The sequence below is a fragment of the Thermobia domestica genome, chromosome 7 (genome assembly GCF_964235325.1).
Source record: "Thermobia domestica chromosome 7, izTheDome1.hap1.1, whole genome shotgun sequence".
In the NCBI taxonomy this organism is placed as follows: domain Eukaryota; kingdom Metazoa; phylum Arthropoda; class Insecta; order Zygentoma; family Lepismatidae; genus Thermobia; species Thermobia domestica.
Genome location: NC_137460.1, coordinates 187,695,144 through 187,709,544, shown reverse-complemented (window position 1 = coordinate 187,709,544; position 14,401 = coordinate 187,695,144). Strand labels below are relative to the sequence as shown.

Genomic DNA, 14,401 nt, shown 5'->3' with positions numbered 1-14,401 from the left:
GTTTACGCTGATCCCATAAAAGTACCCAGTGTTCTTCATCTAGTTGCCGTGTGTGCCATAAGCGACAGCACACATTACTCCACTATGATCACAGTAAGACTCAAAGCGCGCCGGATTCATCTGACGGAGAACAAACTCTTTCTTCACATGTTGCAGCCGAAAGAAAAGCTTCGCATATGTTGTTATCAACAGCAGTTGTAAAGGTGAAAGATAGAAACGATGTTTGGCGCCTATTTTGTGCAATACTCGATTCCGCTTCCGAGACGTCATTCGTCACGGAAAATTGTGTGCAGAAGGTAGGACTAGCAAAACATAAGACAAAAATAGTGATTTCCGGAATAACGGGTGCAGGTGTTGGCACCTCTCGTGCAATGACGGATTTAGAATTTCAAGCAGTAGGTGACGACAGCGAAACTTTCAGCACCAGGGCAGTGGTTGTGCCGAAGGTTACATCTAATCTACCTAAGACACCGGTTCCTGACCCAAGCTCATGGAATCACTTAAGCGATATCAAACTCGCAGATCCAACGTTCAATGTTGTGGGCCCTGTGGACTTACTGGTAAGTGGAGACGTGTTTCCTTTATTATTGTGTAGTGGAAAACGAGTGGGACCCATTGGGGCGTCCGTAGCGATAGAAACTGCCCTCGGTCGGATCGTCGCAGGGAGCATCGCTACCACTGGACGTAGGGTTACCGTTGCTTCACACCATGTATCTTGTGAGGTTGAAACCAGTCTGCAGAGGTTTTGGGAAATAGAAGAGCTTCCGCCCCAGAAATATCTCACACAAGAGGAGAAAAGGTGTGAGCAACATTTCAAAGATACACACTACAGGGACGAACACGGAAGATTCACAGTAAGTCTACCCTTCAACGCTAGTGCAAGGACTCTTGGTGCATCTAGAGACATTGCTTTTAGGAGGCTTTTGCACAGCAAACGCAAGCTTGCAAAGTCACCCGCCCTCCAAGAACAATATCGGGATTTTGTGAGGGAATATCTCGAGCTAGGTTACACGGAAATTGTGCCAACAAATGAAACAAACGTTCCCTCAGAGAATAGCTGCTACTTGCCTCACCATGGAGTGATGAAGCCAAGTAGTTCAACAACAAAATTAAGAGTTGTGTTTGACGCGATTGCCAAAACGTCATCTGGTGTATCATTGAACGATAAACTTATGATCGGGCCCAAACTCCAAGATGACATATTCCCACTATTAGTGCGATTTCGAGGCCACAATATTCCCATGTGTGCTGATATAGCGAAAATGTATCGTGCTGCGTTAGTAAACAATGTGGACAGAGATTACATGAGAATTGTGTGGCGTGAATCGTCCGATTTGCTCATTCAGAACTTTCGTTTACGAACTGTAACTTATGGTACTGTAAGTGCGTCTTTCCTGGCCACATGGTGTCTACAACAGCTGGCACAAGATGAGGGTGAGCACTTTCCCCTGGCTGCTCCAGTGGTCAAGCAAGATTTTTTCATGGATGACCTCTTTCAGGGGCGGCCTCGGTGTCTGAAGCCATCGAACTTCAACAACAACTGATCGAGCTATTAAGAACAGGAGGCTTCGAATTGCGAAAATGGGCATCCAGTGAAGCGGAAGTGTTAGAAGCCGTACCGTCGCATATGCGCGAAGTGTCCTGAAGTGAGAGAGAGACGCGACAAGTGTTTGTTCTTTGTGAGTGTTCTACATTTTTGAGTGGAAAAATATCTATCTAAAACATAAAGAAGCTTGCGAACAATTCAAAATTGAGAAGAGAAGACAATAGAACATATCGTTTTACATATTCAACTTGTATTCTTTCTTTAGCTGTATAATTTTGCTTCTATTATTAATTAAAGCTTTAAAATGATAAACTGTCGTTTGGTGAGAGGCTTAAACATATTCATTCAATTAATTATTCAATAATTTGTCGTTAATTTTATTTTGCATTTCAATGCAAAGCATATGTTGGTTAAATGGTTCAATTTCTTCGTGAAAAGGAAAAGAAGTCATCTTATATACTTTAAAACAAACATATGTTATTAAGTATAAAAGAACTAAACAAATGGAAGTAAATAGTATTCTTTAGATTGTTAATTATCAATTTGAAAAGTAGTTTGGAAATGTACGATATTGCGAGCTATCAGCACAAATCTTTCGTTAATTATTATTTTATTTATCGTCCCACAAATAAGGAATTGAAAACTATGGAATGCTAATAAGTGGACCCACTCCGGGTTCTCACACACAACTTCCGATGACCATTTTTATGTAGTAAGGTTATTTTATATACCTTGCGTAGTAAGGCTATTGAAACCAATCAAAAATCTCAGTGTCAACAACATGTTATCTGCTCTATTGGTATCTGAGGCTGTTATACATTTGGAGAGTATCTGGTTTTAGAAGTCTGTGGATGCTTTATCAGGATATGCTACCTACATAAGCCTGCTGCTGACAACAAGTATCAGATATTGATATCCGTAGAATGCGTTGATTTATAAGATTGGTTACAATGTGTTACTAGGCGTAATTCAGGTATGTTGTATGTATAAAGAATAAGGAAAACGTCAAGAAAATTAATAAAGTAATAAATAATAAGAAATAAGATATGAAATAAATGGAACTTTATTATCGATAAAATAGTACAAAGTATATAACATTTAATTAAAGATAAAATATGAAATACAAGTATAAAATAGTTATAAAACAAAGGAAGACTGAAATACGTCTAAGACATTAAAAGCATATAAAACAGTACTGCTTATAAACTAAGTACTACAGCTATTATGAAATACTCTTAAGTATAGTCAACGAAAACTAATAACATATACAGGGGTGCCCACAAAGGGGGGCTATGACGCAAACTGCGTCATTGAAATATTTGGTGGGGGTTAAAAATCTGTATGTTTGACGGGATGTAAAAATTAATCGAAAGGTTTTTTTTTTTTCATGGAAGAACACCTACGGATAGACAATTTGGGGAGGTGCGTCATGGACATAAGAAGGGGCACCACTCACATATAAACAAATCTATTAACTACGGAATACACGAAGAAAATGATATAGAGGAAATCTAACATAACTACTAAATGATGCTAGCATATACCTAGATTTACTTGATTGAAAATATTTACAAATATAATAACTATAATTTCGAGCTCTATGGGTAAACTGTATACTAATTATACAACAATTACTGTTCTAAAATTTAAAATGACAGTAGAGCTTCTTGTGATGCAGACTGTCGTCCCACTTTCATGATGCGTTGGATGAATCACTGGAATAAGTTCAATATCTAAACGCAGATAACAAGTGTCTTGATAATATCTTTGCATGTGATTTTATGTATGTATTATTTATTTGAATGTTCTGCACTCATTTGTTTTGTTTCAGAGTATTGTTTTGTAATAATAACTTGAATTGTGAACTGTTTGCTGGTCATTGTAATATTATTATTTTCTCTAGGCCTATTATGATTATTCTTTGTTCGATTCCTTGGGTACAGTCTCTCCCCATTCCGTATCTGGAAGCGTTTGTTTGTGTTTTCTTGCTTGGGATTTATCCTAAGCTGGCGACTCGGGCCGTTCGCGTCGCCTATATCTGAGTGCTTCCGCGTTCACGTAGTGTGACGTGTCCTATTCTTTTCCGTTGCGTTGATTTGACTACTTACCCCACTCTTCATCTTGTGCTGCTTTGAAGAAAGTCCATTCTGTAATGACAATAGAAGATGCATAGAAAGAAGAACATGTGACTACATCGAAGTGGTGTCGAAAGAAGGGACGTGTCAAGTTAAGGCCCATTATCAGCACCAACTAGAACTGCGTGCTCTCTTTTATTGGCTCTTTTCTGACAGAGGTAGGGTTGCCATAAAATCTTCGCACTTAGCAAATACGAAAGGGAGTAGTAAGTAACTCACGGGCGCCAAGGACCCGCACGGTTAATTTATGGATTATTGTTTTAATTATAAACTAAAAAATCCATGGAATTGCCGTACTCGGTCTTGAAACTTAAGACCTAGTCCCAAAAATAAAATTGCAACCAGCATTTTGTCATTTATTAAATGGTATCCAAATATTCCTAACTTCCTTCAATATTTTCATCTATCACTCCTAACGGCTTTCACAAAAGTAAAATTGCAGCCAGCGTTTTGCACTTATTAAATGGCATTCAAATATTCCTAACTATCAATAACTTAGTCCAATATTTACATCTGTCAATCTTAACGGTTTTCCCAAAAATAATGGTTGATCGACGTGTGAGTCATCACTTGTATGTCGTGAAACTCTACTCATTAGCCTGTTCACTAATCAATAAAGGTAGCTCGAGACGAACTGTCACGGATTTGCATTGAGATGAAAGGCTAGTGGGACGAACCACTACTACACCGGGACGAAATGATACAGATTTTAACTTGGGACGAAACGCGACGAGACACTACGAAACCGATTCAAGATGGCATTTGGCTCCAATAAGTGAGATTTTATCGGAGTTGTGCACACGTATGCACAATGTTTACTCAATTTGTCATCTGGGGGCGGGTTAAATTTTAGTTGCAAAATTTTATTCCTATTTCGGAACACTGATGCTGATAATAATAATAATAATAATAATAATAATAATAATAATAATAATAATAATAATAATAATAATAATAATAATACATAATTGCAAAAATAATGATGGAGGATCTATCCCTCAAAACACGCAACGGAAGTCAAGTACAAATGCACTGCATATGTCACCTACATACAGAATTTGTGCTAAGTAGTAGAAAATGGATCGATCTGGCTCATACTTGCTCAATTCAGGAGCCCCTGGGAAATCGAGCACCTTGAACCGTCAACCCACGGTCTTTTACGACCTCCATTTTAGGGGTGTATTTGTTCCCTTTTATGAGCACTTTTTAGGGGGTGTATTCGTTCTCTTTTACGACCTCCATTTTAAGGGGTGATCTCGTTCCCTTTTATGAGCATATTTTTCAACCCTTATTTTAACATAGCAGAAATTACGAACACATAGAAGAACAGATAACACATAACACTACGTAACACACAGCAGAACAGATAACAGATAAGAATATGAAACATAGAAGGGGTGTATTCGTTCTCTTTTATGACCTCCATTTTAGGGGGTGAACTCGTTTTCCAACCCCTATTTGAACATAGCAGAATATGAACATACAACAGAACAGATTCGTTCCCATTTATGAACACTCTTTCAGGGGTGAACTCGTTCTCTTTTATGACCACTTTTAAGGGGTGAACTCGTTCCCTTTTTCAACCCCTATTTTAACATAGCACAGCTAATAAAAGAACATGGTTTATTTCAGAAATTACACTGAGACTACGTAACACACAACATCCTCCATTTTAAGGGGTGTACTCGTTTTCAACCCCTACGAACACATAACACTACGTAACACACAGCAGAACATGAAACATAGAAGGGGTGTGTACCCTTATTTTAACATAGCAGAAATCGAGCACCTTGAACCGTCAACCCACGGTCTTTTACGACCTCCATTTTAGGGGTGAATTTATTCCCTTTTATGACCACTTTTTAGGGGGTGTATTCGTTCTCTTTTACGAGCACATTTTTAAGGGGTGAACTCGTTCCCTTTTACGAGCATATTTTTCAACCCCTATTTTAACATAGCAGAAATTACACTGAGACTATGAACAGATAATACATAAGAATACATAACTCATTCCAACCCTTATTTTAACATAACGAGCAAGGATTACAGTCGAACACCCACGGTCTACAGATAATCATTTTAGAGGGTGTATTCATTCATTCTCTTTGATGACCATTTTTTCCACTCCTAATGAAATTACATAGGAGAGCAGATAATACATAAGATTCGTTCCCTTTTATGAACATTTTTTAGGGGGGTGAACTCGTTCCCTTTTATGATTACTTTTTCAACCCCTATTTTGAAAATTTTAACATAGCAGAAATGACATAAGCATGTCCTCAAACTACTGACCATCGTGAACAAAGGTCAAACTCGAAAACGAAACAACATATCGAGGTGCTGTTTCCACATTTAGCAATAGGTCATCAGGTACTACATGTCCCAAAATTAGTGGTCATCGAGGTCAAAAGCCAAAATACTTAAAACCAAATAACTCTTAAATGGATCCACGTATTGAAGTGCTGTTTCCACATTTTAGCAATTGGTCATCAGGTACTACAAGTTCCAAAATAATGACCATCGAGGTCAAAGGTCACAGTACTTAAAACCTAATTACTCGAAAACGGAGCCACATTTAGTAATCGGTCATCAACTACTGCATGTCCCAAAATTAGTGGCCATCGAGGTCAAAGCTCAAAGTACTTAAAACCTAATAACTCGAAAACGGAGCCACATATTGAGATGGTGTTTCCAAATCTAGTAATTGGTCATCAGGTACTACAAGTTCCAAAATAGTGGCCATCGAGGTCAAAGGTCAAAATACTTAAAACCTAATAACTCGAAAACGAAGCAACGTATTGAGGTGCTGTTTCCAAATCTAGTAATAGGTCATCAACTACTACAAGTTCCAAAATACTGATCATCGAGGTCAAAGGTCAACATACTTAAAAACTAATAACTCGACAACTGAGACACATATTGAGATGGTGTTTCCAAATTTAGTAATTGGTCATCAACTACTACAAGTTCCAAAATAATAACCTTCCAGGTCAAAGGTCAAATATTTAAACGCAAATAACTCTTAAACAGAGCAACGTATTGAGGTGCTGTTTCCAAATCTAGTAATACGTCATCAACTATTACATGTTCCAAAAGTACTGACTATCGAGGTCAATGGTTAAATATTTAAGCCTTAATAACTTTAAGCAAAACCTGTGTGACCTATTCAATTTTGTACCAAGCAGAGAAAAGTGAAGAATGAATAAATATGATTGGCTTACTTCGAGAAAGAAAGCAAAGATATTTCATTTTAACTATTTCAACAAACGAAAGGATAAATTTTATACCAACGAGAAATGCCATTTTATACCATTTTGTATTACTCCAATAAACGAAGGAATACCAGAAAAAAAATAAGTGAAGAATGAATAAAATTTAGGTGGATTATTTTCTTTTGTACCAACTGAAAAAGAGAAGAAGAGCTACTTTAACTAGCTCATTATGTACTGTTTAAACAAACGAAAATTGACCATTATGTAACTTTTGAACTACTGAAATGTTCTATTTTTGTATCAATCAGAAAAAACCCGAAGAAGGATCATTTTAACAAGTTCATAATTTCGATGTTCTACTTTTTATACCAACGAGAAAAAATGAACTAGCTGAATATACGAAATAATAAATTTAAGTGACCTACTCAATTTTCTATCAACGAGAAATGCCATATTTCACCTACCTCAGAATTTATGTCTTCTTGTACTAATTAAATAAACGAAGGAATATTGTACCAATGAAAAATGCCATTTTTTCTAGACCATGTTCTAATATTTAAACAAACGAAGGGGTGAATTTGAGTGACCTATTCAATTTTGCACCAATGAGAAATGACGTATTTTAAATCATTTTGTACTATTTAAATAAACAAACAATCGGATAAATTTAACCGGCTCAGAAGTGTACTATTTAAACAAACGAAGGTCTCTTGAGTGAGCTTTCCAATTTTGGAGCAACAAGGACTTTTCTAACTAACTCAGAATTTAATTTCATTTTTGTAATACTCAAATTTGGATGGAGTGTTTAGTTTTGTACGAACCAGAAACATTTGATTGGATTATTTCCTTAGGCACCAACTGGAAAAAGTGAAGGGCCATTATTCAAATAAACGAAGGAATAGAGTATTTAGTTTTGTACCAACTAGAAAAAAAAAGAAGTGAAGTATGAATAAAATTTAGGTGGACTATTTTCTTTTGTACCAACTGGAATGTTCTATTTTTGTATCAATCAGAAAAAACGAAGAAGAGCCATTTTAACAAGTTCATAATTTCTGTAACGAAAGAATAATTTCGATGTTCTACTTTTTATACCAACGAGAAAAAAATGAACTAGCTGAATATTTAAATATACGAAAGAATAAATTTAAGTGACCTATTCAATTTTGTACCAATGAGAAATGGCTCAGAAAAAGGGGAAGAAGGACTATTTTATATAATTTTACTACTCAAATAAACAATGGAGTATTTAGTTTTGCACCATTTTGGAGTATTCATATATATATATATATATATATATATATATATATGAACTTTCGAGGTAGACTATGCTGTCACTTTTTGGTTGAAATTGAGTTAACAATACTTTTTTAATAGACTATGTTCTTTCTAGTGGTGTAATAATGTAAGTTTGAAAGCATCTTACTACTTTGTAACTACAGTAAGTTTCAAAAACAGTACTATAGGTCTTAGTTGAGAAACCGGTTTTTCGCTTCTCTAAAATTACGAAATTATGACTTGGTTTAGTTTACCTCCGAGGTCCAGATATAATAAAACCATCACCATCATCATAATAAACCATTATCAATCCATTGCTGGATGAAGGTCTTTCCAAGTCTTCTCCAACAACTATCTAACTTGGGCAATTCTTTTCCAGGTTACTCCTAAGTGGTGCTTTATTTCGTCACACCTTGTATGCGGAAGTTTCCTAGACTTTTTGTCTCGTGGTATCCAGTCTAGAATTGTTTTCGTCCGTCGATCATAATTTCTTCTTGCAATACGTCCAGCACATCTTCCAGCTCATATTAAATTATTTCATTAGCACCATCAGTATTCATTTCTATATATTTGGGCTTCAAATAGTTCGAATTCGCTACTTTCGGAGTACAGACACTCTACTTTTTAATCTTCGGATCTGGCAACACTGAATGATTTAAATCAACACAATGTGAGGACCTCCATTTGGTCTAGCGGCTAGCACGCTTGATTTCGGTTCGCCTGGTCCCAAGTTCGATTTCCGGTAGGGGTAAAGTTGAACGACCGAAGTGGTCCGGATTCTACTATAATCATTCGCTCCACGCCTCCTTTAGCCGCCCTAGCATAACTGTGGGACGTTAAACTAAAACAAAACAAAACAAGAATGAACACTGTGTATTACTAACTGTAAGTTTTTGAATAATTGCATATAGGTATATGGTATGGATCGAGTTTGAGGTCGGTGGTCAAACTAAAACAAGTGAAATATAATTAGGGTGTAATTAGAACCTTTAATTGAGCACGGTCTTAATATAAAATGTACACCAGGCCTAAGGCTTAGGGGGAACAGCTAGTGTTACTGAAAATGTATCAGTTACATTTAATAAGTAGCCCAAAGACTATGAAAATCGTCGTCTCTTGAAAGTATTCTTGCACCATAAAACAAATTACGAGTAATTCTAAAATATTTTGCAGTTTATCTACGTTATTTGCACATATTTAGAATAATATTTAGCAATTTATTCAAGTGGGTAACTCTGCTTAAAATAATGTAACTGCGACTTCTTGTAATTAAAACCACCAAAAAGTATTGTTGTAATGTTATAGAAGCAAAGGAAAGCAATAATCATTATAAAAATTTAATACAAATACGTCATTTTAAGCAGTATAACAATCACTACCAATGTGTTTGGTATCTCTGAAACGATTTGAAATAATTGTTGTAAATGGCGTTATAAGCATTTAAGTCTTTTGGAAGCATCTACATGATGAGAAGTGATATATCAGCGCGTTTTCGGAAGTGAAGTCTTTAGAAACATTTAAATTTTCCATTTCTTGAAGTTTTGTTTCTTCATTCATTCGAAATGTATTATTCCATGATCATAGTATTTGACGCTAAGATACAGTTGATGCGCATTGCACCGGCCATGCCATTTGAGTTATTAGAGATCTCCAAAATGTTGTTGTTAGTGATACTGTGTTGTCCTTTGTTACACTAAATAATGTATGGGCTATTGTGGTTTTGTTAAATAACTAAATTAGAAATATGTAATACTTTGTGTAGCGCAATTTGAGAAAATACAACTTTATTTTGCTTTAGCAACATTGCTTGTTTATCTAATATTGCAGAGTATTTAGAAGAATTTCCCAACTTGGTACAAAATTTCAGCATTTTTAATATATATATATATATATTGGTAATTAGAGTTATCAACTGATATATATACAGAATGGCCCATTTTAATCTTTCCACGGAGATATCTCGTAAACGGTTGAATATAAATGAACCGAACAAAAACTCAAATAGGAAATGCCATGGGGCACACTGAATGGTGTTGTCGCGCCGCCTCCCGAAATTATGAACTTGTTAAAATGGCTCTTCTTCGTTTTTTTCTGATTGATACAAAAATAGAACATTCCAGTTGGTACAAAAGAAAATAGTCCACCTAAATTTTATTCATACTTCACTTCTTTTTTTTTCTAGTTGGTACAAAACTAAATACTCTATTCCTTCGTTTATTTGAATAATGGCCCTTCACTTTTTCCAGTTGGTGCCTAAGGAAATAATCCAATCAAATGTTTCTGGTTCGTACAAAACTAAACACTCCATCCAAATTTGAGTATTACAAAAATGAAATTAAATTCTGAGTTAGTTAGAAAAGTCCTTGTTGCTCCAAAATTGGAAAGCTCACTCAAGAGACCTTCGTTTGTTTAAATAGTACACTTCTGAGCCGGTTAAATTTATCCGATTGTTTGTTTATTTAAATAGTACAAAATGATTTAAAATACGTCATTTCTCATTGGTGCAAAATTGAATAGGTCACTCAAATTCACCCCTTCGTTTGTTTAAATATTAGAACATGGTCTAGAAAAAATGGCATTTTTCATTGGTACAATATTCCTTCGTTTATTTAATTAGTACAAGAAGACATAAATTCTGAGGTAGGTGAAATATGGCATTTCTCGTTGATAGAAAATTGAGTAGGTCACTTAAATTTATTATTTCGTATATTCAGCTAGTTCATTTTTTCTCGTTGGTATAAAAAGTAGAACATCGAAATTATGAACTTGTTAAAATGATCCTTCTTCGGGTTTTTTCTGATTGATACAAAAATAGAACATTTCAGTAGTTCAAAAGTTACATAATGGTCAATTTTCGTTTGTTTAAACAGTACATAATGAGCTAGTTAAAGTAGCTCTTCTTCTCTTTTTCAGTTGGTACAAAAGAAAATAATCCACCTAAATTTTATTCATTCTTCACTTATTTTTTTTCTGGTATTCCTTCGTTTATTTTAGTAATACAAAATGGTATAAAATGGCATTTCTCGTTGGTATAAAATTTATCCTTTCGTTTGTTGAAATAGTTAAAATGAAATATCTTTGCTTTCTTTCTCGAAGTAAGCCAATCATATTTATTCATTCTTCACTTTTCTCTGCTTGGTACAAAATTGAATAGGTCACACAGGTTTTGCTTAAAGTTATTAAGGCTTAAATATTTAACCATTGACCTCGATAGTCAGTACTTTTGGAACATGTAATAGTTGATGACGTATTACTAGATTTGGAAACAGCACCTCAATACGTTGCTCTGTTTAAGAGTTATTTGCGTTTAAATATTTGACCTTTGACCTGGAAGGTTATTATTTTGGAACTTGTAGTAGTTGATGACCAATTACTAAATTTGGAAACACCATCTCAATATGTGTCTCAGTTGTCGAGTTATTAGTTTTTAAGTATGTTGACCTTTGACCTCGATGATCAGTATTTTGGAACTTGTAGTAGTTGATGACCTATTACTAGATTTGGAAACAGCACCTCAATACGTTGCTTCGTTTTCGAGTTATTAGGTTTTAAGTATTTTGACCTTTGACCTCGATGGCCACTATTTTGGAACTTGTAGTACCTGATGACCAATTACTAGATTTGGAAACACCATCTCAATATGTGGCTCCGTTTTCGAGTTATTAGGTTTTAAGTACTTTGAGCTTTGACCTCGATGGCCACTAATTTTGGGACATGTAGTAGTTGGTGACCGATTACTAAATGTGGCTCCGTTTTCGAGTAATTAGGTTTTAAGTACTGTGACCTTTGACCTCGATGGTCATTATTTTGGAACTTGTAGTACCTGATGACCAATTGCTAAAATGTGGAAACAGCACTTCAATACGTGGATCCATTTAAGAGTTATTTGGTTTTAAGTATTTTGGCTTTTGACCTCGATGACCACTAATTTTGGGACATGTAGTACCTGATGACCTATTGCTAAATGTGGAAACAGAACCTCGATATGTTGTTTCGTTTTCGAGTTTGACCTTTGTTCACGATGGTCAGTAGTTTGAGGACATGCTTATGTCATTTCTGCTATGTTAAAATTTTCAAAATAGGGGTTGAAAAAGTAATCATAAAAGGGAACGAGTTCACCCCCCTAAAAAATGTTCATAAAAGGGAACGAATCTTATGTATTATCTGCTCTCCTATGTAATTTCATTAGGGGTGGAAAAAATGGTCATCAAAGAGAATGAATGAATACACCCTCTAAAATGATTATCTGTAGACCGTGGGTGTTCGACTGTAATCCTTGCTCGTTATGTTAAAATAAGGGTTGGAATGAGTTATGTATTCTTATGTATTATCTGTTCATAGTCTCAGTGTAATTTCTGCTATGTTAAAATAGGGGTTGAAAAATATGCTCGTAAAAGGGAACGAGTTCACCCCTTAAAAATGTGCTCGTAAAAGAGAACGAATACACCCCCTAAAAAGTGGTCATAAAAGGGAATAAATTCACCCCTAAAATGGAGGTCGTAAAAGACCGTGGGTTGACGGTTCAAGGTGCTCGATTTCTGCTATGTTAAAATAAGGGTACACACCCCTTCTATGTTTCATGTTCTGCTGTGTGTTACGTAGTGTTATGTGTTCGTAGGGGTTGAAAACGAGTACACCCCTTAAAATGGAGGATGTTGTGTGTTACGTAGTCTCAGTGTAATTTCTGAAATAAACCATGTTCTTTTATTAGCTGTGCTATGTTAAAATAGGGGTTGAAAAAGGGAACGAGTTCACCCCTTAAAAGTGGTCATAAAAGAGAACGAGTTCACCCCTGAAAGAGTGTTCATAAATGGGAACGAATCTGTTCTGTTGTATGTTCATATTCTGCTATATTCAAATAGGGGTTGGAAAACGAGTTCACCCCCTAAAATGGAGGTCATAAAAGAGAACGAATACACCCCTTCTATGTTTCATATTCTTATCTGTTATCTGTTCTGCTGTGTGTTACGTAGTGTTATGTGTTATCTGTTCTTCTATGTGTTCGTAATTTCTGCTATGTTAAAATAAGGGTTGAAAAATATGCTCATAAAAGGGAACGAGATCACCCCTTAAAATGGAGGTCGTAAAAGAGAACGAATACACCCCCTAAAAAGTGCTCATAAAAGGGAACAAATACACCCCTAAAATGGAGGTCGTAAAAGACCGTGGGTTGACGGTTCAAGGTGCTCGATTTCCCAGGGGCTCCTGAATTGAGCAAGTATGAGCCAGATCGATCCATTTTCTACTACTGTGCTACATATAATAAAATCATTAGGAGTCATGAAGATGTAGATATCTTGCATTGCTGTGAAAAGTCATTCAAAAAACTAATATTGAGTGTTCTGTAAGAAAACAGTTTAAGTAAAATGTATCATTTTAATTTAATATTCTATATTCAAGCATATCATCATCATTATCATAGGTATTCTGCCTTTATTGACAGGTCACTTGCCGCAGCTGAGAAGCTTCCATGCTCCACGGTCCTCCGCTAACTTCTTCGTCTTCTAAGTCTTCTAAGTATTCAAGCATAAGGTTCGTATAATTTAATTTTAGTATTCAAGTTTTTACGTTATACTCTAACATTATGTATTCAAGTTCATGCCTAACATTATGTATTCAAGTCTAACATATGTAGTCACTGTAATTCGGAGATAATGCCTATTGTGTCGATAAATAAATAAATGTAACGCACTATAAAGATAAAGTATGGTAACTGAGGTAAAAATTCATTATCGAAATGAAATATCATATAACAGAATCATGCTCGGAATATTTCTACTCTGGACTAAGAATACTATAACGAACATTATATTAGAGAAACAATATCGTTGAACTTCCATAATACTTGTAATATACCTGCCCAGGCCCGTATCCAAGGGAGGTCTACGAGTACCGGGCCCCCCTAAAGGTTTACTGGTCCCCTCAAATTTTCATGGAAGGCTTGAAAATGAACTATAATATGGTGATGAACTTTAATATGGTTGGATCGGGCCCCCCTAATTTCTACCGCCTCCCCTACATTTTTGGGCTGGTTACCGGCCTGAACCTGCCACCTTAATAAATAAAATGTTTATATTTGAAGCTTTTCGAAAAGTAATGTTTGAAATACACTTCATGCTGTGCTAACATTAGAAAATTTTCCACAAAGTTATGTAATTGGTTATTTCCTAAGTCAATAATTGTACTGAAGGAAAGTAATATTTGAGCGTTCAGAACCCAATGCATCCAAGTTC

General features: G+C 35.5%; 1 protein-coding gene across 1 annotated transcript; it reads left to right on the top strand.

The window, feature by feature from the left end:
• The first annotated feature begins 371 nt into the window (after positions 1-371).
• On the top strand, positions 372-1,544 carry LOC145689448 (uncharacterized). Its single transcript, XM_081763605.1, has one exon. The coding sequence runs from the start codon at positions 372-374 to the stop codon at positions 1,542-1,544; it is 1,173 nt and encodes a 390-aa protein (XP_081619731.1).
• The last annotated feature ends 12,857 nt before the right edge of the window (positions 1,545-14,401 follow it).

Bases quoted from the DNA above. Each gene is read 5' to 3' on its own strand.
- LOC145689448 (XM_081763605.1), top strand. From the start codon at position 372: ATGACGGATTTAGAATTTCAAGCAGTAGGTGACGACAGCGAAACTTTC.